We start from the raw sequence: 21,045 nt of genomic DNA, 5'->3' as shown, positions 1-21,045 counted from the left end.
AGCTCTGACGTGGAGGTGACAGATGTCTCCCTCCTCAGAGAAGCTGCCGTCAGCAGGAGACAGTGTGGCAGCACCACCAGGCTGGGGGGGCCGGACTCGCCAATGGCAGTGAAGCCTGAGCTCTCTGGATGTACTATGAGTATATGCATTTCTGCTAAAGAGAAAACAGTTTATTGTCTGGGAACAAGACAGAGCTTTGGATTCAAACCTGGGTTCAAATTCTGGCTTTACAAACCATGAACTAATTTCCTTGGGTGAGTTACTCAACCTCCCTGAGCTGGGTTTTTTCTTCCATTAACTGAGAGTAACAACATCTTCCCAACAGGGTTCCTGTGGAGGTGAGGGATGACACCTGGAAAAGGCCAGCACCGAGTGCCATTCTGTAAGAGTAACACTCTGTAAGACCTCTTGCCGGCCAAGGTCTGAAGACATGTCTCATGTGATCACTGAGCCTTTCCAGGGAAAGGCTTCACTCTGGTGCATGGGAGAACAATGGCACTTTAAAGACCCTCATGGGCAAGTTCAGAAGAGTCTCCACTTCACGGGAAGCTGTGAAGAGTTGCTGCCTCAAGGCCTGAAGCTGGTCTTTGGTGATGACATTATGGCGACAACTTAAGGGCAGGTATGCCCTGTGGTCGGCGGCTATGGGTGCTGGCACCTCATAAGTGCTTCAGGCACCATCACAACTTGTGGGGACAACCATCATGTGCAGACAGTGGCACAGCATTTTCCACATTTAATCTGGTTTTTTTTTTGGCCCGTGCCACGCAGCTTGCAGGATCTCAGTTCCCTGACCAGGGACTGAACCCGAGCCACAGTAGCGAAAGCCTGGAATCCTAACCACTGGGCTACCAGGGAACTCCCTTCCATATGTACTCTTCTGTAATCCTCCCAAGTGATCCGTGGAGGCAGGCACCATTAAACTCCCTGTGTACAGATGAGGAAACTGAGGCACAGAAGTAAAGTATCTCCCACTGAAGCGTGATGGACTGAGATGCTGACTCCAGAGCTCATGCTCTTGACCACAGTGTCCACCTTCTGGGTGACGTGAACTTCTTATGGCCGTGAGGTTTCCACATCTGTGGCTCAATTTCAAGGTTAGTTAGTAGTCACAGTGTAGGTGCCACCTCTTCCTTTTTCCACTCACGGCGGAATATAGGAAACCGGTAAGGCCTTACCAGAGTCAGTCAAAATTATTACACTGACCCAACCAAATAAATAAACTCACACAAAGAAGTATGTTCTGTTTGCACCCAGAGGTAGGTTTGCCTTCTGTGATGACATCTTACAAAGTTCCTCAGCCTAACAGTAACTGCTAGTAAGAGCTTCATTCCCTGCAATTTTATGTCACCTCACCGGTCTGCATCCTTCGAAGTTGGAGAGCTCGTAGCTTATTTAAGCAACAGATGGGAGGAGAGAGGGTGAGAATTCCTTTCCTTAGGAATGTATAGAAAGGCAGTCACAGGGGAACCACCCCGCAGAGTCAAACAGACTAAGAAACCCCTTGTCAATAAAGGTTCCCCCAGCACTCAGGCCTGTCAAATCCTTGGCACGGGACCCGTGTCCTTAAACACACGAGACAGGAGCTCTACGCAGCCGTCCTCACAGGGAGGGAGAGCCAGGGCCATACCATCAGCCACGGGAACCCACGAAGTGGTTTTTAAAATAGCACAGCTCGGCAGGGCGTCCCTGGAGCAACTGTTTTCCTCAGAGCAGCGACAAACTGGTACCAGAAAGGGAGAGCTGAGCGATGACAACAGGTGGCCCCACTAATTGAAACCTGACCAAAGGGAGTGTGAAAAACTCGGCTTGGGGATTGGCTGTGAGAACGGTCGTGTGGAGCTCCCCGTGAGAGAACTAGGAAGATGACAACACGGGAAAATGCCTTCCACAGGGCAGCAAAGAAGCCCTACGCCAGGAGCGCTTCGTTAAATCGGAATTTAACAGGTAATCACAACACTGAGTGGTGAAAAACGACTTCACAGGTTTAATTAAAGCTTAAGGCCTGGAGCGTTCTCACAACAGCCGCAGAGTGGAAGAGAAGGAAGGACGATCCTTCTCTCGCTCTAGTGATGTACTCAACGGGCAGCACGAGAAGCAGGATGCTGGTTTCATTCATCTGCCCTCCGCCCTTCCCTGGAGGAGCGTCCTGCCCGCTCACCTGGGCCCCTCGGTCGTTGACCAGCTCCACAGACCACCGCCCTTCGTACTGGATCCACACGAATATCCCGCCGTCCGCATCGCACGTGGCCAGCTTCTGGTACGGCTCATTCCACCTCACCAACACGACCTAGGAAACGACCAAAAAGACACTTACTGCAGGGAAGGAGCCCGTGGGCCGCAATCACGTCTACGAGGTTATCAGACCCAGAACTAACTAGAACGCACGGACAAAGGCAAGGACTCAGGGAGGATGGGGGGTGGGGAGTCCAGCAGAGAGGACACACAGCAGCGCCTCAGGGGACCAGGCCCACGTGACGTGGCCTCCTGACAAACAGCAGGCACCTGAGCAAACCACGAACCACAGCGTCCCAGCGCCCGTTGCCGTGACCGCAGAACGGGCCCAGAGCCCACCCGCACCCGGCCCTGCCTCCACAGTGCCAGGCTCGCTCGCCTGAGGGCCCTGGGCGGTGGGGAAATGATTTCCTCGAAACCTACTGTGTGTACCTGAGTCAGGGCACTATTTGCTTGGTACAGATGGAAGAAAGGGTGCGGCCTATGTAATCTCATTTTCTCCCAAGGTGAAATTTTCTGTACCTTTGCCAGGCTACATTATTTCCAAGTAGTTCAGCATCTAAGCGTGCCAATTTGGAAAAAATACACAGTTGAAATATCTAAGCTGTTCAGGATTTATCACAGAGGAAATACGAAGAAACTATAAGCTTCAAAACGGATGAGTATGAGAACTTAATTTTTAAATTTGAAAAATCCCGAACGTGGACAATCATTTTCATCTTTCTCAACTATCACTCGTTCACGTAAAAGGTGGCCGCAGGTAGGTGGTCTGTGGGATCAGCCCTCACAGAGCCCAGTAAAACCTGTAAGGGCACAGGGCTATGAAGTGGTCCCAGGAGGCACAAAACCAGCGCCGGGCTCCCCACGGGGAATGCTTCCGGAGGTCACCTGGCTCGCCTGCGCTGGTGACCGTGATCGTTTCCTTCGTTCAGCTCGTACTCATCAGATCCATGCTGCACGCTGCCGCGTGACCAACACGGAGGTGGAGAAGACGGGGCCTGCCCTTGGCAAGCTGAAAGTCCAGCTGGGAGCCAGAAGAGCCATGGATACGTGGACACATACGGATGTATGTCAGTCAAATGAGGACTGTTACTAACCAGCAAGAGCACCCCTGCTGCTCATAAGATGCGAATCCCGTCTCCTCCCAGGACTTTGTGCCTAATAAGCTAACAATCCTCGTGAATACGTGGCACCGGTGCATATGGTCCCCAAGTTCCACTTATGTTCTAAACCACTGACTGCGAGCGGCTGAGGCCAAGGACTGACTGTCACGGGCCTCCAAAAGCACAGCTCCCTCCTCACGTCCATCTGCATCCAAACCACAGACCAACACAGAAGCCCTGCCCCTTCTCAAAGTTGTACCATGGGCACCAGAGAGCCGGGAGAGGCCCCCCAGCCTTGATTCACCACACTTGGTGGTACCAGCATTTGTTGCAAGATGCATACTAAAATCCTCAAATTGTCCAAGAGGAAATTACTACCCACTTAAAATGTAAGGATACTGTAGCTCTTTTTAAAAACTGTGCATCAAGAGCTGAAAGGCCGCAATCTTTTGAGACCTGGCAATTGTCGGCCAAACGTAAGCTAGTCAATGGCCCGCCTGCAAAACGGATGCCAGTTCCGCGGATGTGGACACTGCCAGCTGCCAGCAGCCCCATCTAGCTTTTGTCCCTCCACTGCGACTGCCTGTCCCTCTCTGGTCACTGCTCTGCAGGTGCCGTGCTGACACCACCTGCTATAACCACAGGTTTACGTGCACCCTCCTCCCCCTGAGCTGGGCCACCGGAGGAAAAGGGCAGAGGCATGCTCACCTCTGAACACTGACACACGGGAATGCTGAGCATATCGTGCCAAACAGCCACACGTAAGTTACGATTCTCATTCAGTTATGCTTTGAAAACTGCTTCAAGCAGGTTACTTTCGACTCCCAAAGGCATTTTAACAAGAGCCAATACTGACAGACGGCCTATTACAAACCATGAGGCTGCGAGGATAGAAAGTTAGGAAATCTTTGTCCCTGCGGAGTTCAGTTCACTAAACAGACATAATACCCTGCTCTACATGCAAGTACAGAGTTGTGAACATACACAGGAGGGGGCCTCAAAACAGGCGGACGGGAGGGCAACAAATCCAGATTCATTTTTTTAAAGTCTAGCTTTAAAAATTCTGTATTTAAATTACTGATCTAATTTTTAAAAATAGTAAAACCAACACAGTTAAAGTCTTTAAACGCACCACACTGAATGTGTCATAAAATTCAGAATTTCCAAGTAGCCAATAAAAACCAACTTCATAAACTTCTTTCGGACCCAACAACAATCGGCCTGAGCAGTGCCGCCCCACAATGTGCTGCAATTTGGTCCCTCAAGACACCTGCGTCACCTAAGCCCACAATCACTAATGCACTTCAGGATGGCTACAAGAGGGCGGAATATGACAAACAAGAACATTTATTTCCTAAGTTAAATACAGTGAACATTCATCTACTATGACCTTCCTTATAATATTTGATGACAAGATGTCACATTTCAGAGAACAGAGGTTAGTCACATTTTCTATACTTTTGCCTTTTTAACAACCATCGCCACACATGATTGCATACTTAGTTATTATCAGTAACAAAACCTCTCTTCTTCATGAAGACAGCCTGCAAGTCGCAGCATGACACAAACAAAAGAGCAGAGGCAAAAAAACATTTTAAAGTTATTTCTAACGTTAAAAATGTCTTGGTCTTGGGACAACACAGTAGTAGTTGTTGGAGAAACAAAGAGTTCACAGACTCAATGTCATCTTTTCGTAATTCCCAATCAGTTGAGATGCAGCAGTAAACAGAAGTGCAGTCCCCATACACACACTTCTTTGCTGTGAGTATAACCGGTATAACTGAATATAGGTGGGTTGCTCCCCTAAATTAGAGAGAGAAATCTTTCCAGTGATCCTTGGTTTAAAAATAAAGTTAAACTGCAATGTTGTTTCCCTGGATTAGTTTTCTCATTTCCGCTCTCGTCTGCGATTCGGAGCTGCCCGTCTTATCTCCCGGCCGCTTATTTCCTGTTCTGTGAATCCCTCCAGTCTGCTTGGCAATGTCAGGACATACCAGAGTGTTGAGGAATTACCAAGCAGGGGCCAGCTGGGTTCTCAGTTGCCCAGATGACGTGGCAGGGTGCTAAGCAGCTGCCCAAGCATTCTAAGGCAGAGCTTTCCTTCCCTTTTAAAGGAAAATGGGGCTCCTATTTGCTTTGGGCACAAAAGAACTTCAGCATTTAACATGTTAGCTGAAGCATGTGTTCCTCTACAGACAGAGGCTAAGCCAAGTTTTGACCCAGGTCTTTGATTATTCCCCCCAAATGCCAGCCTGTCACCCTCTCCAATGTTAAGGTTTCTATCATTTTATAGCTATCCTTATCAATAAATACTTATTGAGTACAATTAACGGTAGAGAAATCTACACTAAAAATACAGTGCAGGTCTGCTGAAGGCCTATTTGGGCTGTACTCTAATGCCCTCAATTAGTCACTTCACCTCCTACTTCTAGAACTATTTTTAGGCAGAACAAAACTCTAGTGCCAGTTAATCCAAGGCACCAGTTCATCCAAGAATGTTCATCGTTTGAGGCAGGAACCCTTCAAATGGTGTTGGTAGATATAATTTCTATTTTATAGATATATACAGGAAACCACCGCAGTGAACAACCAGTATCACCAATGTTCAGAAATATTTCCCTCAACCCTCAAAGAATGTAATCTGGACATACGTTAAATACAAATAGCTCAAGTTATAAATCCCTGTAAGTGATTATTACCACTCAGTTCTTCTTATTCTGTAATTTATTAAGTGAAACAGCACTAACTTCACTTGTACAAGAAAAACAAAATGAGGGCCAACTGAATTTTAGATACATTTAGCTGTTTTTTAACAAAGAACCAAAAGCACCCTGAAAAAGAGGCTGGAAGAAATTCAATGTGGACAACGGTTTCATGCCCACCAGCATGACGGTCCCGTGAGGTCCAGAGCTCAGCCCCGGCCGCACCGCTCACCAGCTGCATGGCCTCGGGCACCCTGTTGACCCGCTTGGGTACCTTTTCCTCATCTGCAACGGGGGTAACAGCAGCAATCCTTCTAGAGCTACTGTGAAAACTATGATGAGAAAGGACCTTAGAGCAGCACCAGGCACACAGCAACGTCCCCCTACCCAGTTCTGGTGCACGCATTCACACCCTGCACACCATCTCTGGTTCTCACCAGCCTGATGATTTCTTTGCATCTGCATTCCTGAAGCCTGGCACGATGCCAGGCACACAGCAGCACTCCACAAATCTTTCTAAATTAAAATATTCCTGAAGGACGATTAACCATATTTCTTTAGAATTTTATACTGTTCTCTTTCAACACTAAGATGTTAAAACTAGTCCAAGTGAGATCTGGGGTGGGGCGGGGGGGCGTCAACAGTTGTACTGAGACAAAACTGACATACCATACAACCCATTTAAAAAGTAAAACTCAATGGTTTCTGTATCATTTATAGAGCTGTGCAATCATCACAGTAAATTTTAGAACATCTTCATCAGCCTCCAATACTCCCTTCAGCCCGAGACAATCACTGATCTTTTGTCTGTTCATATTTGCCTACTCTGGACACTGCACATAAATGCAATCATACAGTATGTGGCCTTTTGTGCCTGGCCTCTTTCACTCAGCATAATCTTTTCAAGGTTTATCCATGTTGGAGCATGTACCAGTACTCACTTCCTTTATATGGTCAAATAAAATTTCACTGTATGGATATACCATTTTGTTTATCCATTCAGTTGATAAATATCTGGGTTGTTTCCACCTTTTGGCTATTATGAATAATACTGCTATGAACATTTGTGTATCCATTTTTATTTTCTTGGGTATACGCCTAGGAGTGGAGTTGCTGAGTCAAACGATAATTCTATGTTTAACTTTTTGAGGAACTGCCAGATTGTCTTCCAAAGTGGCTGCTCCAATTTACATTCCCAGCAACAATGTATGAGGTTCCAGTTTCTTCACATTCTCTCCAACACTTGTTATTATGTCCTTTTGATTATAGCCGTCCTAGTGGGTGTGAAGTGGTTTTGATTTGCATTTCCCTGATGGCTAATGGTTTGGAGCATCTTTGCAAGTGCTTACCGGGCATCTGCTTACCTTTTTTGAAGAAATGTCTATTCAGATCCTGTGCCCCTTTTTAGTTGGGTTGTCTTTTTCATTAGTGAGTTGCAAGAGTTTCTCTTCCTAAGCCTTTTGAAACACTCTGTTTGAGGGAAACTTTCGCTTTTATTTCCACATAATCTATTTCTCTCATTTACATGTTCACAGATCCAGTCTTCATTCATTCATTCAGTTCAATATGCTGATAAGAACTCCATGAAGGAAATGGTTCAGGGACAATAAAGGAATTCAGAAAACACGGGTCTATGGTTTTCTAAGCCCTAGGCCAGGGACCAGGGTGCTGCTACGTGGTTCTAAACCTGAATCTGAATCTGGGGGTGACTTCCGCAGTCCTGGCTCCCCAAGACGCTTCTCAGGAAACTCACAGCTACACACTCCTTCCTGATGTTTTCCAAACCATCTTGTTGGAAAATAATACATCTTCTTTTTGGGGAGAGTTTATATTATCAGGCAGGACTGAGTTAGGAAAAAAAGAACTCTATCAAGTCTCCTGATACGAATGCAAAATTACCGTCCCTAGCCTTCTCATCTACTAGGTGGCAGCGAGAGTCTTCCACTAAAGCAATATATAAAATGCTTTGAATGGCTTCATCCAAAAGTACAGTCTGTAGGAAACCCAACAGTCAGTACCTTCATCTCCTGGCCATTTTCTGATTTGTGCATATCTCAAAACCAGTGCAGTGAATACTCCCTGTGACTCCCACTTCCATCCTTCTCTGTCCCATCTCAGTTGCCATCTCCCAAGCAGAATTTTACTGGAAAGTATGTTCAGTCACAAACACTGTTCCCCGAGGTTACAGAGCACCTTACCAGGGCTAAGCATGTGTTCTCCATCGTCACCTCCCACTTATTCTCACACAAATACTCTTGGTATAGACAACGGTTACTGGCTTTAGCCAACTGAGAGCTGACACGACCACGCAGTCTCACAGATGAGGATGGGGGCAGCCAGCATGAGGTCATGCAGAACGCTCAAGGTAGGTCAGGCTCCAGGCCAGAGCCTCAGTCTCCTCGCTCCGGTCCGCAACCAAACTGGCCTGGGGCCATCAATCCCTCAGCACCACCAAGGCGCTGCTCACGGGACACACACAGATGGAGCAGACGCCCTGCCCTCAAGGAGCGCCTGGGGGAGCTTGGAGAAGCCGCCTCACGTCTTCTTTCTTACTCCTGCTGTCAGACTTCTGCGATGCAGAAATATTCTCAAAAACAGCTGTACCAACAAACTCTAATTCTGACAGAAGAAAACAAAAATCATATGCTAAAGAGAAATAAACTAAAACATTAGTGGTGGTGAAGTAAAGGGATTTTCATCAGAATTTTTCTACGTTTTCTGATCTTCCCACAATGAACATATTTCCAGCTTCACCTATTTCTGTAGCAAGGAATTTGAACACTTTCTTTTCGTAGTAATAATAATAACCAAGAGTCTGAAAGTCATTTTCACATACATTAGCTTATTTTATCTTCACAGATATCTTAGGAGGAGGTATTACCGTTATTCTAACCTCCCATTTCACAGATTTTTTAAAAAGTGGAGCTGAGAGAAGGTACAAATATTTCCATAGCCTTTTAAAAAAAACTTTAAGAAGAGTTTTCACAATATTTATGGCAGACATAACAGGTGAAAGAAAAATTCCCCTAAAGTATTGTCCTCATTCAGCTTTAGGAAAATATCACCAGGACCGTCGGAAGCCCCCGTGTGCTCCTCCCACACCTCAGCCCTCCCTCCTCTGAGGAAAAGAACACTTCCTGGGCATTTCATGTTTTTTAATTCACATGCATTTTTATACCCACGTATGCATTCTCACTTCAGTATTTCGTGTTTCTTTAAAAATTTTAAATATTACAGAAAACACTAAACATACACCCAAGAAGAGAAACCAGGATAATAACCTTCCAGGTACCTGCCATCCAGCTTAAACATGACCAGCCTTTCTGCATGTTCTCAAGCTTTAAAACCTCTCTGTATTCTTTAGCTCAACATTAGGCTGTGAAATTCATCCTTGTTGACAAGCGTGGCTCCAACTCGTCCATTCTCACTGCTTCATCGCAGTCACTGTGACGACACCACGGTTTGTTACCTCATCCCCTTGCTGACAAACATTTAGGCTGCCTTCCCTTTCTTTCCCGCTTTTATTACACTAGCACTGCTGCTTATAACCATGCTGCCACCAGCCCGCTGTGAACCACAGCAGGGCTCCCCTGAGTCTGCACTGGGGAACAGCTGGACCAGATGCAGGCGCAGCTCTGCCTTCGCCAGACGGTGCCAGGTCACTTTCCAGAGTGAGCCGACAGCGCACATCCCAACAGCAGTCCACCTGTGCATTAGATCCTAATGGACTCGACCCTGCCAGACTTCAAAATGTTTTCCAATCAGACACGTGTAAAATTATTTCAGATTCTGCTTCTGAGTTTTTGCGTATCTCCACAGACTTTCACATTCGATTCTACTTGACACGTCTCAGTGCCATGCTCTGAGGAGACAGACCGAGGCTCTTCCTTCTCTCTGCCCCTCACCGCCCCTCCGCTGTGCTTCCGGACAACGGTTTCTCAGCTCCCGGCCGTGCACCCACCACCAAGGCCTCCCTTCATGGCTTCCTCCAAGAAGAAATCAGAGTCGTCTTATGAACCCGACAGGCATCTCTAGGCGCCTGCCACACAGCCACCGCCGGGCCCGCCAAGGGCGAGCAGCGCAGGAGGTACAGCCGTGCCCTGGAGGAGCCGGGCTGCGGGCAGAGGGAGGGGGGCAGACTGGGCAGGTGGTGGGCTCTGGTGGCCCAAAGACCCGACCAGCTCAGCACACATCACATCACTCTTGAGGTCCTCCTCTCCATTCCTCTGGGCCGACTTGCTGTGGCTCGAAAGTGAATATCCCGCAGGGCCGGCGAGCCTGGAGAGCTCCCAAACGGGAGGCTGAAGCCGACAGAGCCGAAAAGGGGGCCCAGGGCCACTCCAGCGTGGCTCTTGAGTTAAGCCTTGAAGCTGGTGCAGGATTTCCTTCAACGCGCAGTTCAAACATCACTTCCTCTATGGCAATGTCGCCACCTCTCGTGGGCAGAACTGCGTCCTCTGTGTCCCCAGCCCCCGGCCCGGCCTGCCTCCAGCTTTGCCCGTGGCCTCCCTGTCCCGCGGTGGACAGGCTCCAGGCTCCAGGAGGGAGGTCTGTGCCCGGAAAAGGAAGAATGGCAGCTGACATTCACTAAGGCACTTGCCTCATCCCTCAGTAAGTCTTCTCTACCGGCGTCTTCGGTGATGGTCCCTGAAAGCAGAGCCTGGGACGGAGACCCACGCACTGAAGCCTTTCCCTGTGGGTCCTCCCAGGACAAAGGCAGTGAGCGAGGCAGGACAGGTCTGGGGTGTAAGGGAAGGACATGTGTTGCTTCCTCAGCCTGACCCACAGGGAGCCCTAGTGTGTGGCTCCGGCACAGCTGGCCCCGCTCCGAGGGAGGGGTGGCCTCCAGTGCCACCCCGGGCGTTGGTCATGGGCTGCTGGCCGCTTGGCGGGAACGGGGACGGGGGAGTGGGGCAGGGGACCAGCTGGCAGCTGGACGCCCCAGTGGCCAATGCGCACCGCGGCCGGGGGACGGTGCACACAGTGGCCTCCAGTACCCCTCAGTCTCCCCTTTGCCAGCTCTCCCTATTCCATCCTCTGAGGGGCACAGAGCTCCAGGCTCAGTCCTGACCCTGCCCTCTTCAGTCTACTCTGCCTGCCTAGTCATCTGATCTAGTCTCAGCTTTAAATCCATGGTTTAACCATCTAAGCACGATGACTTCCAAGTTCTTGTCTTCAATCCCTTACTCTAGATCCTGTCCAACATCTCTGCTTGGATGCCAGACAGGCCTGGCAAACTCGGCACATCCCTAACAGGTCTCTTCCCCCACCCCCCCGCCTCGGTGCTCTTCACCCACGTGAATGACACCATCTGTCAACAGCAGGAACACGGACAGCAAAGCAGACTTCCCTCCCTGCCTCTCGGGCCCATCAGCTGGGTGGGGGGCCTGTCTGGGCAGAGACACGGTGCTGCCCCCCTGGCAAGGGCAAGGCTTCCTGCAGTGTGGGTGGTGCCCCCTCTGTGGCTGTTAAGTAACAAAGGATGAAAACCTCGGCCAGTGCAGACAAGATTACTCTCTGCTTGATCTTCACCACCCAGTTCTATGTTTTAACTGTGGTGCTAGCTCCAACGTGTTTCTTTAGATATGGCCTTAATGCTCATGAAAAACAAGCCCCTGCCTAACTGGAAACTAGAGGAGAAACTCAAAGAAAGGAACTGAGAATGTGTTTGAAGACAGTGGTACACTACACAAGTATCAGCTCCTGGGGTTATTGCCAAAAAGGGTAAACAGCTCTTTAAATTTCTAGGAGACTTTAAATTGTAGAATAGTCTTAGATTTACAGAAAAATTGCACAGATAGTACAGAGGTCCCATATATGTACCATACCTAGTTTCCCCTATTATTAAGATCTTACATTTGTATGGTATATTGCCACAATTAATAAATCAATATGGATATATTATTATTGACCAAAGCCCATGCTTTATTCAAATTTCCTTAATTTTAATGTAGTGTCCTTTATCTGTTCCAGGACCCCACTTCGAGTACCACATTTAGTCACCACGTTTCCTTAAGCTCCTCTTGACTACAACTCAAGAAAGTCTCTCAAACGTCCCTTGTTTTCGGTGACTTGGACAGCTCTGAGGAGAACTCGTAGGTGTCTTCCAATGAGGGTGTGTGTGATGTTTTCCTCGTGATACGCTGGAGTTATGAGTTTGGGGGGGACGACCACAGAGGTGAAATGCCATCAGTGGTACACACTCTCTACATGACCTAACGCTGTTGAAGTTTAACTCAGATCACCTGGCTAAATAGTCTCCGTTCAGTTTCTTCACTGTAAACTGACTCTGACCCCCTTTCCTCACCTGTACTCTTTGGAAGAAGTGACCATGGGCAGCCCACGCTTCAGGACTGGCGATTTATGCTCCACCTCCTTGAAGGAGGAGTGTCTACATAAATTACTTACAACCCTTCTGCTCAGGAGATTTGCCTTTTCTCCATTAATTTTACCAGTATGGACACTAATAGAATTAACAGATGTCTGCTCTACATTCTGGGTTATAATCCAATACCACTTCCATGTATTTTGCTGCTCAGACTGTTCCTGCTTTGGCCACTGGGAGCAGTTTCAGTTGGTTCCTCCGTCCCTTTGACACACCCCCGACACTGTATGTGTTTCGTTTTGTTTTCTGAGTGCCATCTTTTTTTTCTGACACCACAAGATGCTCCAGACTCATGTGTATTTCCTGCTCCAGTCCTTGAATAAGACATTTCTCCATGGAACCCTGGTTCCTTTTATTGGAAGATGGTACTAGAAACGAAGGTCTGCGTCTAGATCCAAGAAACCAAGATCTAGGTGTGCTCATTGCTACTTGGGTAGGTAAACGGCTTTTGACATTAAAAAAATCAACAAATTACAAGATGAGCCTGGGACACCTTAGTATCCCACAAGGCAAAACAGATACCAAAAGACCTCTGGACCCAACTGGAAAGGGCTCCCAGTAACCAAGGACGGAACAATTTGAGCGTCAAAAAGTGCAAAAGGCGCTGAGACAAGTACCTTAAAATTCATGTATGCTAAATCCATGAGTTCACGACAATCCTAAAAAATAAAATCCTCACTGTTAACTTTTAGAGGATGGTATAGAACTTTCTGCCCTGAAACCAGGCACAAAAAGGGGAGAAAAACCAAAACCCACATTTATCCTGCCATTATTTACAAACACTGCCCCATAACAAACAAACAGGTGATGAGGCAAAGTTTTTCTTGGTGTAAGTATTCCAGTTAATAAATAAAGAAGGAACGACAAAATTAGGATATCATTTTGCAACTACTAATGGAACAATGGCTGTAGGTGAAAGGTTGATGGGACTGCAGTATGAATGGATCAAACTGACAATCCCTAACTAACTCACCAATGTAAACATCACAAAAAGGCAGACAATCATGTATTACACGCCTCCTGATGGAAGTGAATGATGCCATCCATGAAGCAATTCCAAAACGATACCCACCCACCCCCGCCCCCCAAAAAATCAAACTTGAAGTCTCTAGACCTTAACAACTAGTTTACAAGAAATACAGAAGACAGAAAAACAGACTAAAGAACATCCTGGGGATGTAATTAGGAAAATCCACTTTTCCTACAGAATTTCTCATGTTCTGGGTTTTCCTAAAGCAAGGAAAACAATAAAGAGATGAGGAACCTATAGATTAAAAGATTTAAAGGGCACAGCAACCTAAGGCGATTCATGTAACGGACCTTGTTTGGATCTGACTCTCAGAACTCAAAAAAAAAAAAAAACCTCAATTTTTTCTAAAAGGTAAAAGATTTCATAGACCTTTCACCAAAGAAGTTATACAGATGACAAATAAGCATATGAAAAGATGCTCAACATCATTTGTTATTAATAAATGCTAACTAGAAGCACAGTGAGACAACCCTACCGTGGAGTCATTAGAATGACTCAAATTAACTTCTGAGGATACTTATTAGCACTTGTGTTCAAGTCTCAGCTTTTTTTTAACTGATCCTTGTACTCCTCTGAAAGAAACAAAGGAAATATATTACCTGTTCCCCCTGCTGTAAATTTCATTAAGTATTAAGTCAGGTCCAACAGTGTCTTTCAATAGAAAGGCTAAAGGGACGTGGGCTTTTAACCTGTTGGTAATGAAGGCTGTTGTTCTTTTTAACACAGGTATACTTTACATAGGTATCAGATCATTGTGATACACATTATGCACAGAGTATTGAGAGCATTCTTTTTCAAGCTTAAAGTTACATTTTAGTTAGAATCCATTAAATCATAAGATAATGTGCCAGGCAGTGTATCTCAAAGAAGGACCTAAAAACGTATCAGATTTGGGGGCATGGTTTGTGGGGCTGGAATACGTGGAATTTGAAAAAAAAGCATATTAAGCATAATTAAAGCATACTAAGTATAAATGCTTTGATTTACTTTTTAAAAACTTGTTATTAAAGTATACTACACATGCTTTAATTGATTTTCAGTCATTTCTTTTGAAATTTCTAACAACATTGAAGGAGGATGTAAGATTTTATCACTGGCTATCATACAGAACTAAACATTTCTTGTAAAACATGATTCACACACATACACAAAAAGCTCAAAACCGGTGTCACATGCACCAAATTCGATTGAAACACTGTATTACTATTTCCTTTTACACATTTTTATTTCTTCCCCCCAAAACCGTGACTGTGAAACAACCCCCACTGTAGGGGTATTAATTCCCATACTTTGGAATTAATTTCTCAATAAGTAAATATGTTTCTGGTTGGCAAGAGAGAAGAAGAGTGTGTGAAAAAATGGACTCAGTGCTTGATTTTAAAAAGGAAAAGAAAGAAAAAGGCCGCACGTCCACTATTTTCACAGTGGGAAGAGCACATCTTTGTGTCGTTCAGCCTTCCAGTCTGGTGAGCCTGACTGGAAGCAAACGAAGAGAACTCAGGTGCCAACAGCTGTAAATAAAGCAGATTACCTGGAGTACCAAAAGAGCAGAATCAGGCAGGAACAAATTAGAAATTAAAATATTCTGAATAAAAAGCATTAATCAGCAAAGGCCACTAATTTCTTAAAGTCATTATTGTCTATTAGTAAATGATACTTTTTCCCCCTTGGATTTAGATCTGATTCTAATGTGGAGGTAGCAGGGATCCCAGCTAAAACCAACATTTTCACATGGGCCGCACTAGAGGTATGCGGTGTTAACTTAAGCCAACAAATGTGTTAGCTTCCACAATATAACTCATACATTTTATTTCTTCTTGAATTTCTTAAAATCTCTTCCCAGTCTCTAAAATAAAAACAGAAAAGCATAAACTGAATTGTCAACCCACCACATTCATGGGGTTCAGACTTCCGAGAAAGCATCATCTATCCTTTTTTAATCATCATAACTTGTTATCTAAGCCCCTGATAAATCAAATTTATAATTCAAAATGTTCCATTCTAAAACAAGGGAGTTAACCTCCTATATCTGTAAGGAAATGGACAGACTACAAAAAACATCTGATTCTCAAAAGGGCCTGGTACCTGGAGCAGGCATTATCATCTTCACTTTATAGAAAAGGAAACTGAGGTTCAGGGAGGTTCACTTGCCCAAAGTACCCAAGTGGGAAGAGGCAGAGCAGGGGCCGGGAACCAGGTACCTCCATTCCTAGTCCAGTGTGTTTTCCTACCTATCAATACAAAGTGAAGTAAGGCAGAATCACTTCATGATCCTATCTGGGGTGTGTGTGGCGGGGAGGAAAACACCTATTCACCCTGGGAAAACTACTGTATTTGTGAAGGATGCTCAATTTGTTTTTTAATTAGAAAGCTGAAATCTCTAGTCTAGAATTTTTGACTACCCAAAATGAGCTATGAAAAATATTGAGAAAACTAGAAAAAAGTCTTGGGGCAGAACCAGGAGACATAAGCGCAAATCATAAGCCCAATGTTTATTGTGAAAGAGAACTTTCTAACAAGGAGCACGGCCAATCACTGGAAGGGGCTGTCTTCAAAAGGCACCTGGAACACTGGAAAGGGTTTAAAAAAGAGGCTGGACAGCCAACTGCCAAGGGTACCTGGAAGCAACTCATCTAACCAGTTGTGTGTGTCTTGGGGTGCTTCTGGATTAGAACTAGAGGACCTCCATATCACCATCCATCCAACTCCAAGATGACAAATCAAAATTAAACGCGGCCTTAGCATCAGTGATGCTTGGCCTCAAAAAAAGAAAAGGCTGATATTAAGCTCTTAAGCATCTACCTACTGATAAACTGCCACTAAATTTGCTACAGGGAAATTCAATTATTAAAGTAGTTAACTTGGCTATTTGAATTAAAAATTTATATATTAAATATGATAGTAATCTTGTCAACCAGGTGTGTACTTTAGCCGTTTACATTTAATCTAGCAGATGCTCCTCTTCAGTTCTCAGAGCAGTTAAGATAGCAGGATTCTCAACATCCTGCTCTTTAAAATCGCTACCTCTCAGTCACCACCTTTGATCGGTAGCCAAGTTTGCCAGGCTACCAACTGAAGACAGAACCTAGCTCATCTCCCAACAAGCTGACTCTCAGCCCAGCCTAAAGCACGCCTCTCAGATCCAAGGGAGCAAGGCAGAGCCAGAACCGAGAAGCCCTTCTCACTGACAACAGAAAACCCAAGTTCCACTCTGGTCTCTAACACCCTGCATCTTCATTTTGTCTGAAAAAGTAAGTTGGCCTAGACCATTTCTAAAGATACTTCCAGCTCTAATATTTTGGCACATTGGATTCTATCTGGTCAAGTACTAAGCAAATACAGCCTAGTCACTCCTAAGTGCAAAATCCTGCAATACTTAAACACATTTACCACCCAAGAAAAAAAATCTAGCACGTGGATCATGACATAACACCTGGTAGGAGGGTGGGTAGCTGATGGGAGTTGAGTGAATATGTTATAATAATTCAATCAGAGTTAGGAGCTAAATAAAAGTTTCCTCCTAAGCACTCATAATTTTAAAAACCTGAGAGATGTTACTTTTTAGGTAATTAGTTCAAGAGTTACATACAGATTGAGTTTCTATGTATAGTGATAGTTAATTTTATGTGTCAAATTGATTGGGCCCCTTTTGGATTTCGGAGGCAACATGCTCCTAATCTGGGTGTGACACTCTGGCCTATCTACCTAGTGAGCCGAAAAGCTGACCGTTTTGAGTGGGGCCCCGAACAAGAGGAGGCTCCTCACGGGTCAGGCCACCATGGGAGCTGTTCTCCGCTCGGGTCACGTGATCCAGCAGATCCAGTGGCGCCTGAAGCACCAACGGCAGAAAGGGAGGCTGCTTGGAGCCTCTGGTGGATGAATCTCAGTGCACGCCCTTAGGGTTTTGGAGCGAAGCCCTGCCATCCTCCACAGACAACCACTCTCCTTTTGAGAAACAGCAGCTCTTGGCCTGAAACAGACCGAATGCTTAACCACGGACCAACAAGCCACCATGTGACCTGAGCTGCCCATCAGGACCTGGGTGTTACCTGATCCATCAGCCATAAAGCCGGGAGTGCACAGCAGCACTCCCGTGGATGGCTCAAGTCACACGAGGAAGTGGCCGAATGCCGTGGCCCCCACTCCCGCGGCACTGCCTTCTCCTCCCAGCCCGCACCTACGGCCCCACGGGGGGCTCCCCGCGATGAGTGCCGGGGAAGCTAAGACTTCCGATGTGCGGATACCGCCCCCCACTGGACAGGTGCGGAGCCACAGCCCCTCCCTGGACACCCCTGAAGGACAAGGTGACGGAAATCCCCGCAGTGGGCAGAACCTGGAGCACCGCACCTGGCTGGTCACGCTGCTTGGAAGGAGAAATGGCCTGATGTGCAACTGTTTACCGGTTCTTGGGCTGTGGCCACTGGTTTGCTGGATGGTCAGATACTCCGAAGGAACATGATTGGAAAACTGGTGACAAAGACATCTGGGGAAGAGGTATGTGGCTAGACCTCTATGAATGGGCAAAAAAAGTGAAGACGTTTGTGTCCCATGCGAATGCTCGCCAAAGGGTGACCTCACCAAAGGGTGACCTCAGCAGAAGAGGATCCTAATCAACACGTGGAGAGAAGATCCATTCTGTGGATCGCTATCCACCCGTCATCGCCCAGTGGGCTCGTGAACAAAGGGGCCACGGCGGCAGGGATGGAGGTGACACATGGGCTGGGCAACGTGGACGTCACTCACCAAGACCGACCTGGCTACGGCCACCGCTGAGTGCCCAACCTGCCAGCAGCAGAGATCAGCACTGACCCTGACATCACACCCTTCCCCGCGGCCATCAGCCAGCGACCCGGCGGCAGGCTGATCACACTGGACCACTTCCATCGTGGAAGGGGCAGTGTCCTGTCCTGACTGCAACAGACACTCTGGGCATGGATTTGGTGTCCAATTACGCGGAGCCAATTCTCCCATAGCCGGTATACACAGGTCCAGGAATCAAGGGGTGGAAACGGGCATGGCACCACTATTACCCCAGGGGACCCACTAGCAAAATTTTTGCTTGCTGTTCCCACAGCCCGACGCTCTGCTGGCCTAGAGGTCTTAGTTCCACAGGGAGGAATGCTTCCACCTGGAGACACTGAACTGGAATTAACACTGCCACCCGGCTTCCGTGGGCTCCTCATGCCTCGGAATCGACAGGCAAAGCAGGGAGTTCCTGCGCGGGCCGGGGTGACTGACCCTGACCACCACGGGGGAAGTGCACCCCTACTCCACACTGGAGGCAGGGAGGAGTATGTCTTACTGTTTCCGTTTCTCGGGAGAACCCCAATCAATACACTGCCTGATGTTAGAATTACAAAGATTTTTTGTTTTAAATTTCTGATTGCTCCGCATTTGGTGCAACGTTAAAGCATTAAGTTAAAATATCTTACAATTTTCTCAAATATTCATATATGATTTTCCCTCCTAATCTTCCTTCTAGTCGTGTAAATATACGCTAAGTAAAATTCAGACATTACAGAAGTATGTAAGTAGAAAAGGAACATTCCTTGAGATGCTGTAACTCTGAAACAACTATCTTAACTACTTGGTGCACATTCCTTCAGATTCATACTTTCCCTTCGCTGGTGAACAGACCTGCACGACTCCTTAATCCAAATAACTGTGTACTCGTCCTCCTCTTTCCAAAAGCTAAGTTCCTCACATCGCCTCACAACAATTCCATTTCCTGTCATCACCTCTGCACACACTAGTATCTTGTTTTCGAGCAATCTGTCACTTCTGAATTCTGTATTTAAACTGAACCACAAACTCATGAGCAGAGGGAACACCCCCCGTCCCCCTCTTGTTCCCACATCACAAGACCCTGGTGCCCGGGAAGAGCAGCTCCTTAATACAGCTCGTGTTAACCAGCCAGGACTTCCTTCAGGAAAGTGAGGAGCCCTCCCTCGATGGCGCCACTGACTGACCTTCACCAGAGTCCGTGGATGGTCGTCCTAAAGGACTGTCCCACCAGAGAGCTCCTCGGGGCTCCTGGAACTGACACAGTTTTCAGTTAGATGAGAGACGGCCACAGGGAAGAGCTTCCCAACGTTCTCAACTGGCAGCAGCATGAGGGCACGAGGCAGCCCTGCTGACGGCTCAGCCTGGGGGCACAGAGGGACCAGAGCGCATGCGAGGACTGGCTTCACCACGTGCGAGCCACAGCTGAGCTCGCCGCTCGTGGGGAGCTCTTCCTGCCCAAGTACCTGGTGCCCCGGCTTTGCCCCCGCCCCCCGCCCCCGTTCTCAGTTACCCCACACGTTGCCGAATCCCCAGTGCAGCGTGTACCACACTGTGCCATAACCCTCGGTATCTCAGTGCCAGGCACAGTCCCAACCCCGAGGATAGTGCCTGATTGTTGTTTGGACTGAATTGAAGTGGAAAAGCAGAGAGCTCACAGATGGAATCACAGACTGGTGTTTTGTTTTTTTTTAATTGAAATACAGTTGATTTACAATGTTGTGTTAGTTTCAGGTATACAGCAAAGTGATTCAGTTATATTCCTCTCCCTTATAGGTTATCACAAAATACTGGGTATAGTTCCCTGTGCTATAGTGTAGGTCCTTGTTGGTTATCCATTTTATATATAGGAGTGTGTATATGTTAATCCCAAATTCCTAATTTATCCCCCCCCCCCCCCCATTTTTTCCTTTTAATCAGTTGGCAGATAGCATTGACCATGGTTATTCTTTCAAAATTATAATATTTGTATCACAAAAATTGAGTAAAGAATGGATGTCTGTGAGAAAACAGAAACGAAGATGGTGCAGTTCTGTACAGAAAACCATAGTCATATTAAAATTAGCTGAACTTTCTCTTACTTCTCAGTTAAAGGGAGGGAGACCAGTATTTTAAAAATTATTGTTGGAGAATCCTTGGTTGCATTGCACTGTACATTTGGTTGCATTTCAATTTTTTAAAGCATGGTTATTAGGAAGACAATACCACATGGAAGGTATGAATCACCTATGGGAGGTCAACTCAGACCTAGGTTTTAGGCGATGTTTGTGCTTTCGAAGCTCAAAGCAGCACCAAAGAATTCTAATTAACTTGTCCTCATAACATCCCTGGGAAACTTCACAACTTTCTCAGAAGTCGGGGAGCATTTTCACATAAGACAACATACATCAAAGTTTTATCTAAGACCTTTCCATGACTTATCTATAAGCCAGCACGAAGATTCAGGCTCCTAAAAATCAGTCCAGAATACCACATGCTTTTGAGTGATTAATTTCAACCACATTGAGGTACAGATTGAACCACTTTTACAAAAACCAGATGGTCACTGAGCATTATGAAGAAGTCATATCCACCGAAAAAAGAAAAAAGAAACAAACAAAAGAAAAGAGATAGGAGGTGTAGTCTCCACCTACTAGGGTGATTCCGGAGAACAGTAAAAGTTAGAAGACAGCACTCTACGTGAGACAAGTGAGAAGGTCAGGCTCAGCTAAGCTACAGACTGGGTGATGAGTCTCTAAGTCACGGAGAGCTGACTGTCTGCTGACTGCTTGGAAGGCCCTGCCCACACCCCCACACGGGTCCCTTCAG

The 21,045-nt window shown here is 46.5% G+C and overlaps 1 protein-coding gene across 1 annotated transcript in view; it reads right to left on the bottom strand.

The window, feature by feature from the left end:
- Positions 1-21,045, bottom strand: part of TULP4 (TUB like protein 4) — a 165,391-nt gene that overhangs the window by 70,863 nt on the left and 73,483 nt on the right. Inside the window, exon 2 of the mRNA XM_007451354.1 lies at positions 2,162-2,290. Within this exon, the coding sequence (XP_007451416.1) occupies positions 2,162-2,290 (129 nt within the window). The remainder of the gene's footprint in view (positions 1-2,161; positions 2,291-21,045) is intronic.

This window comes from Lipotes vexillifer, unplaced genomic scaffold (genome assembly GCF_000442215.2).
Source record: "Lipotes vexillifer unplaced genomic scaffold, Lipotes_vexillifer_v1.1 scaffold935, whole genome shotgun sequence".
NCBI lineage: Eukaryota > Metazoa > Chordata > Mammalia > Artiodactyla > Lipotidae > Lipotes > Lipotes vexillifer.
This window is presented reverse-complemented; position numbering and strand designations above follow the sequence as displayed.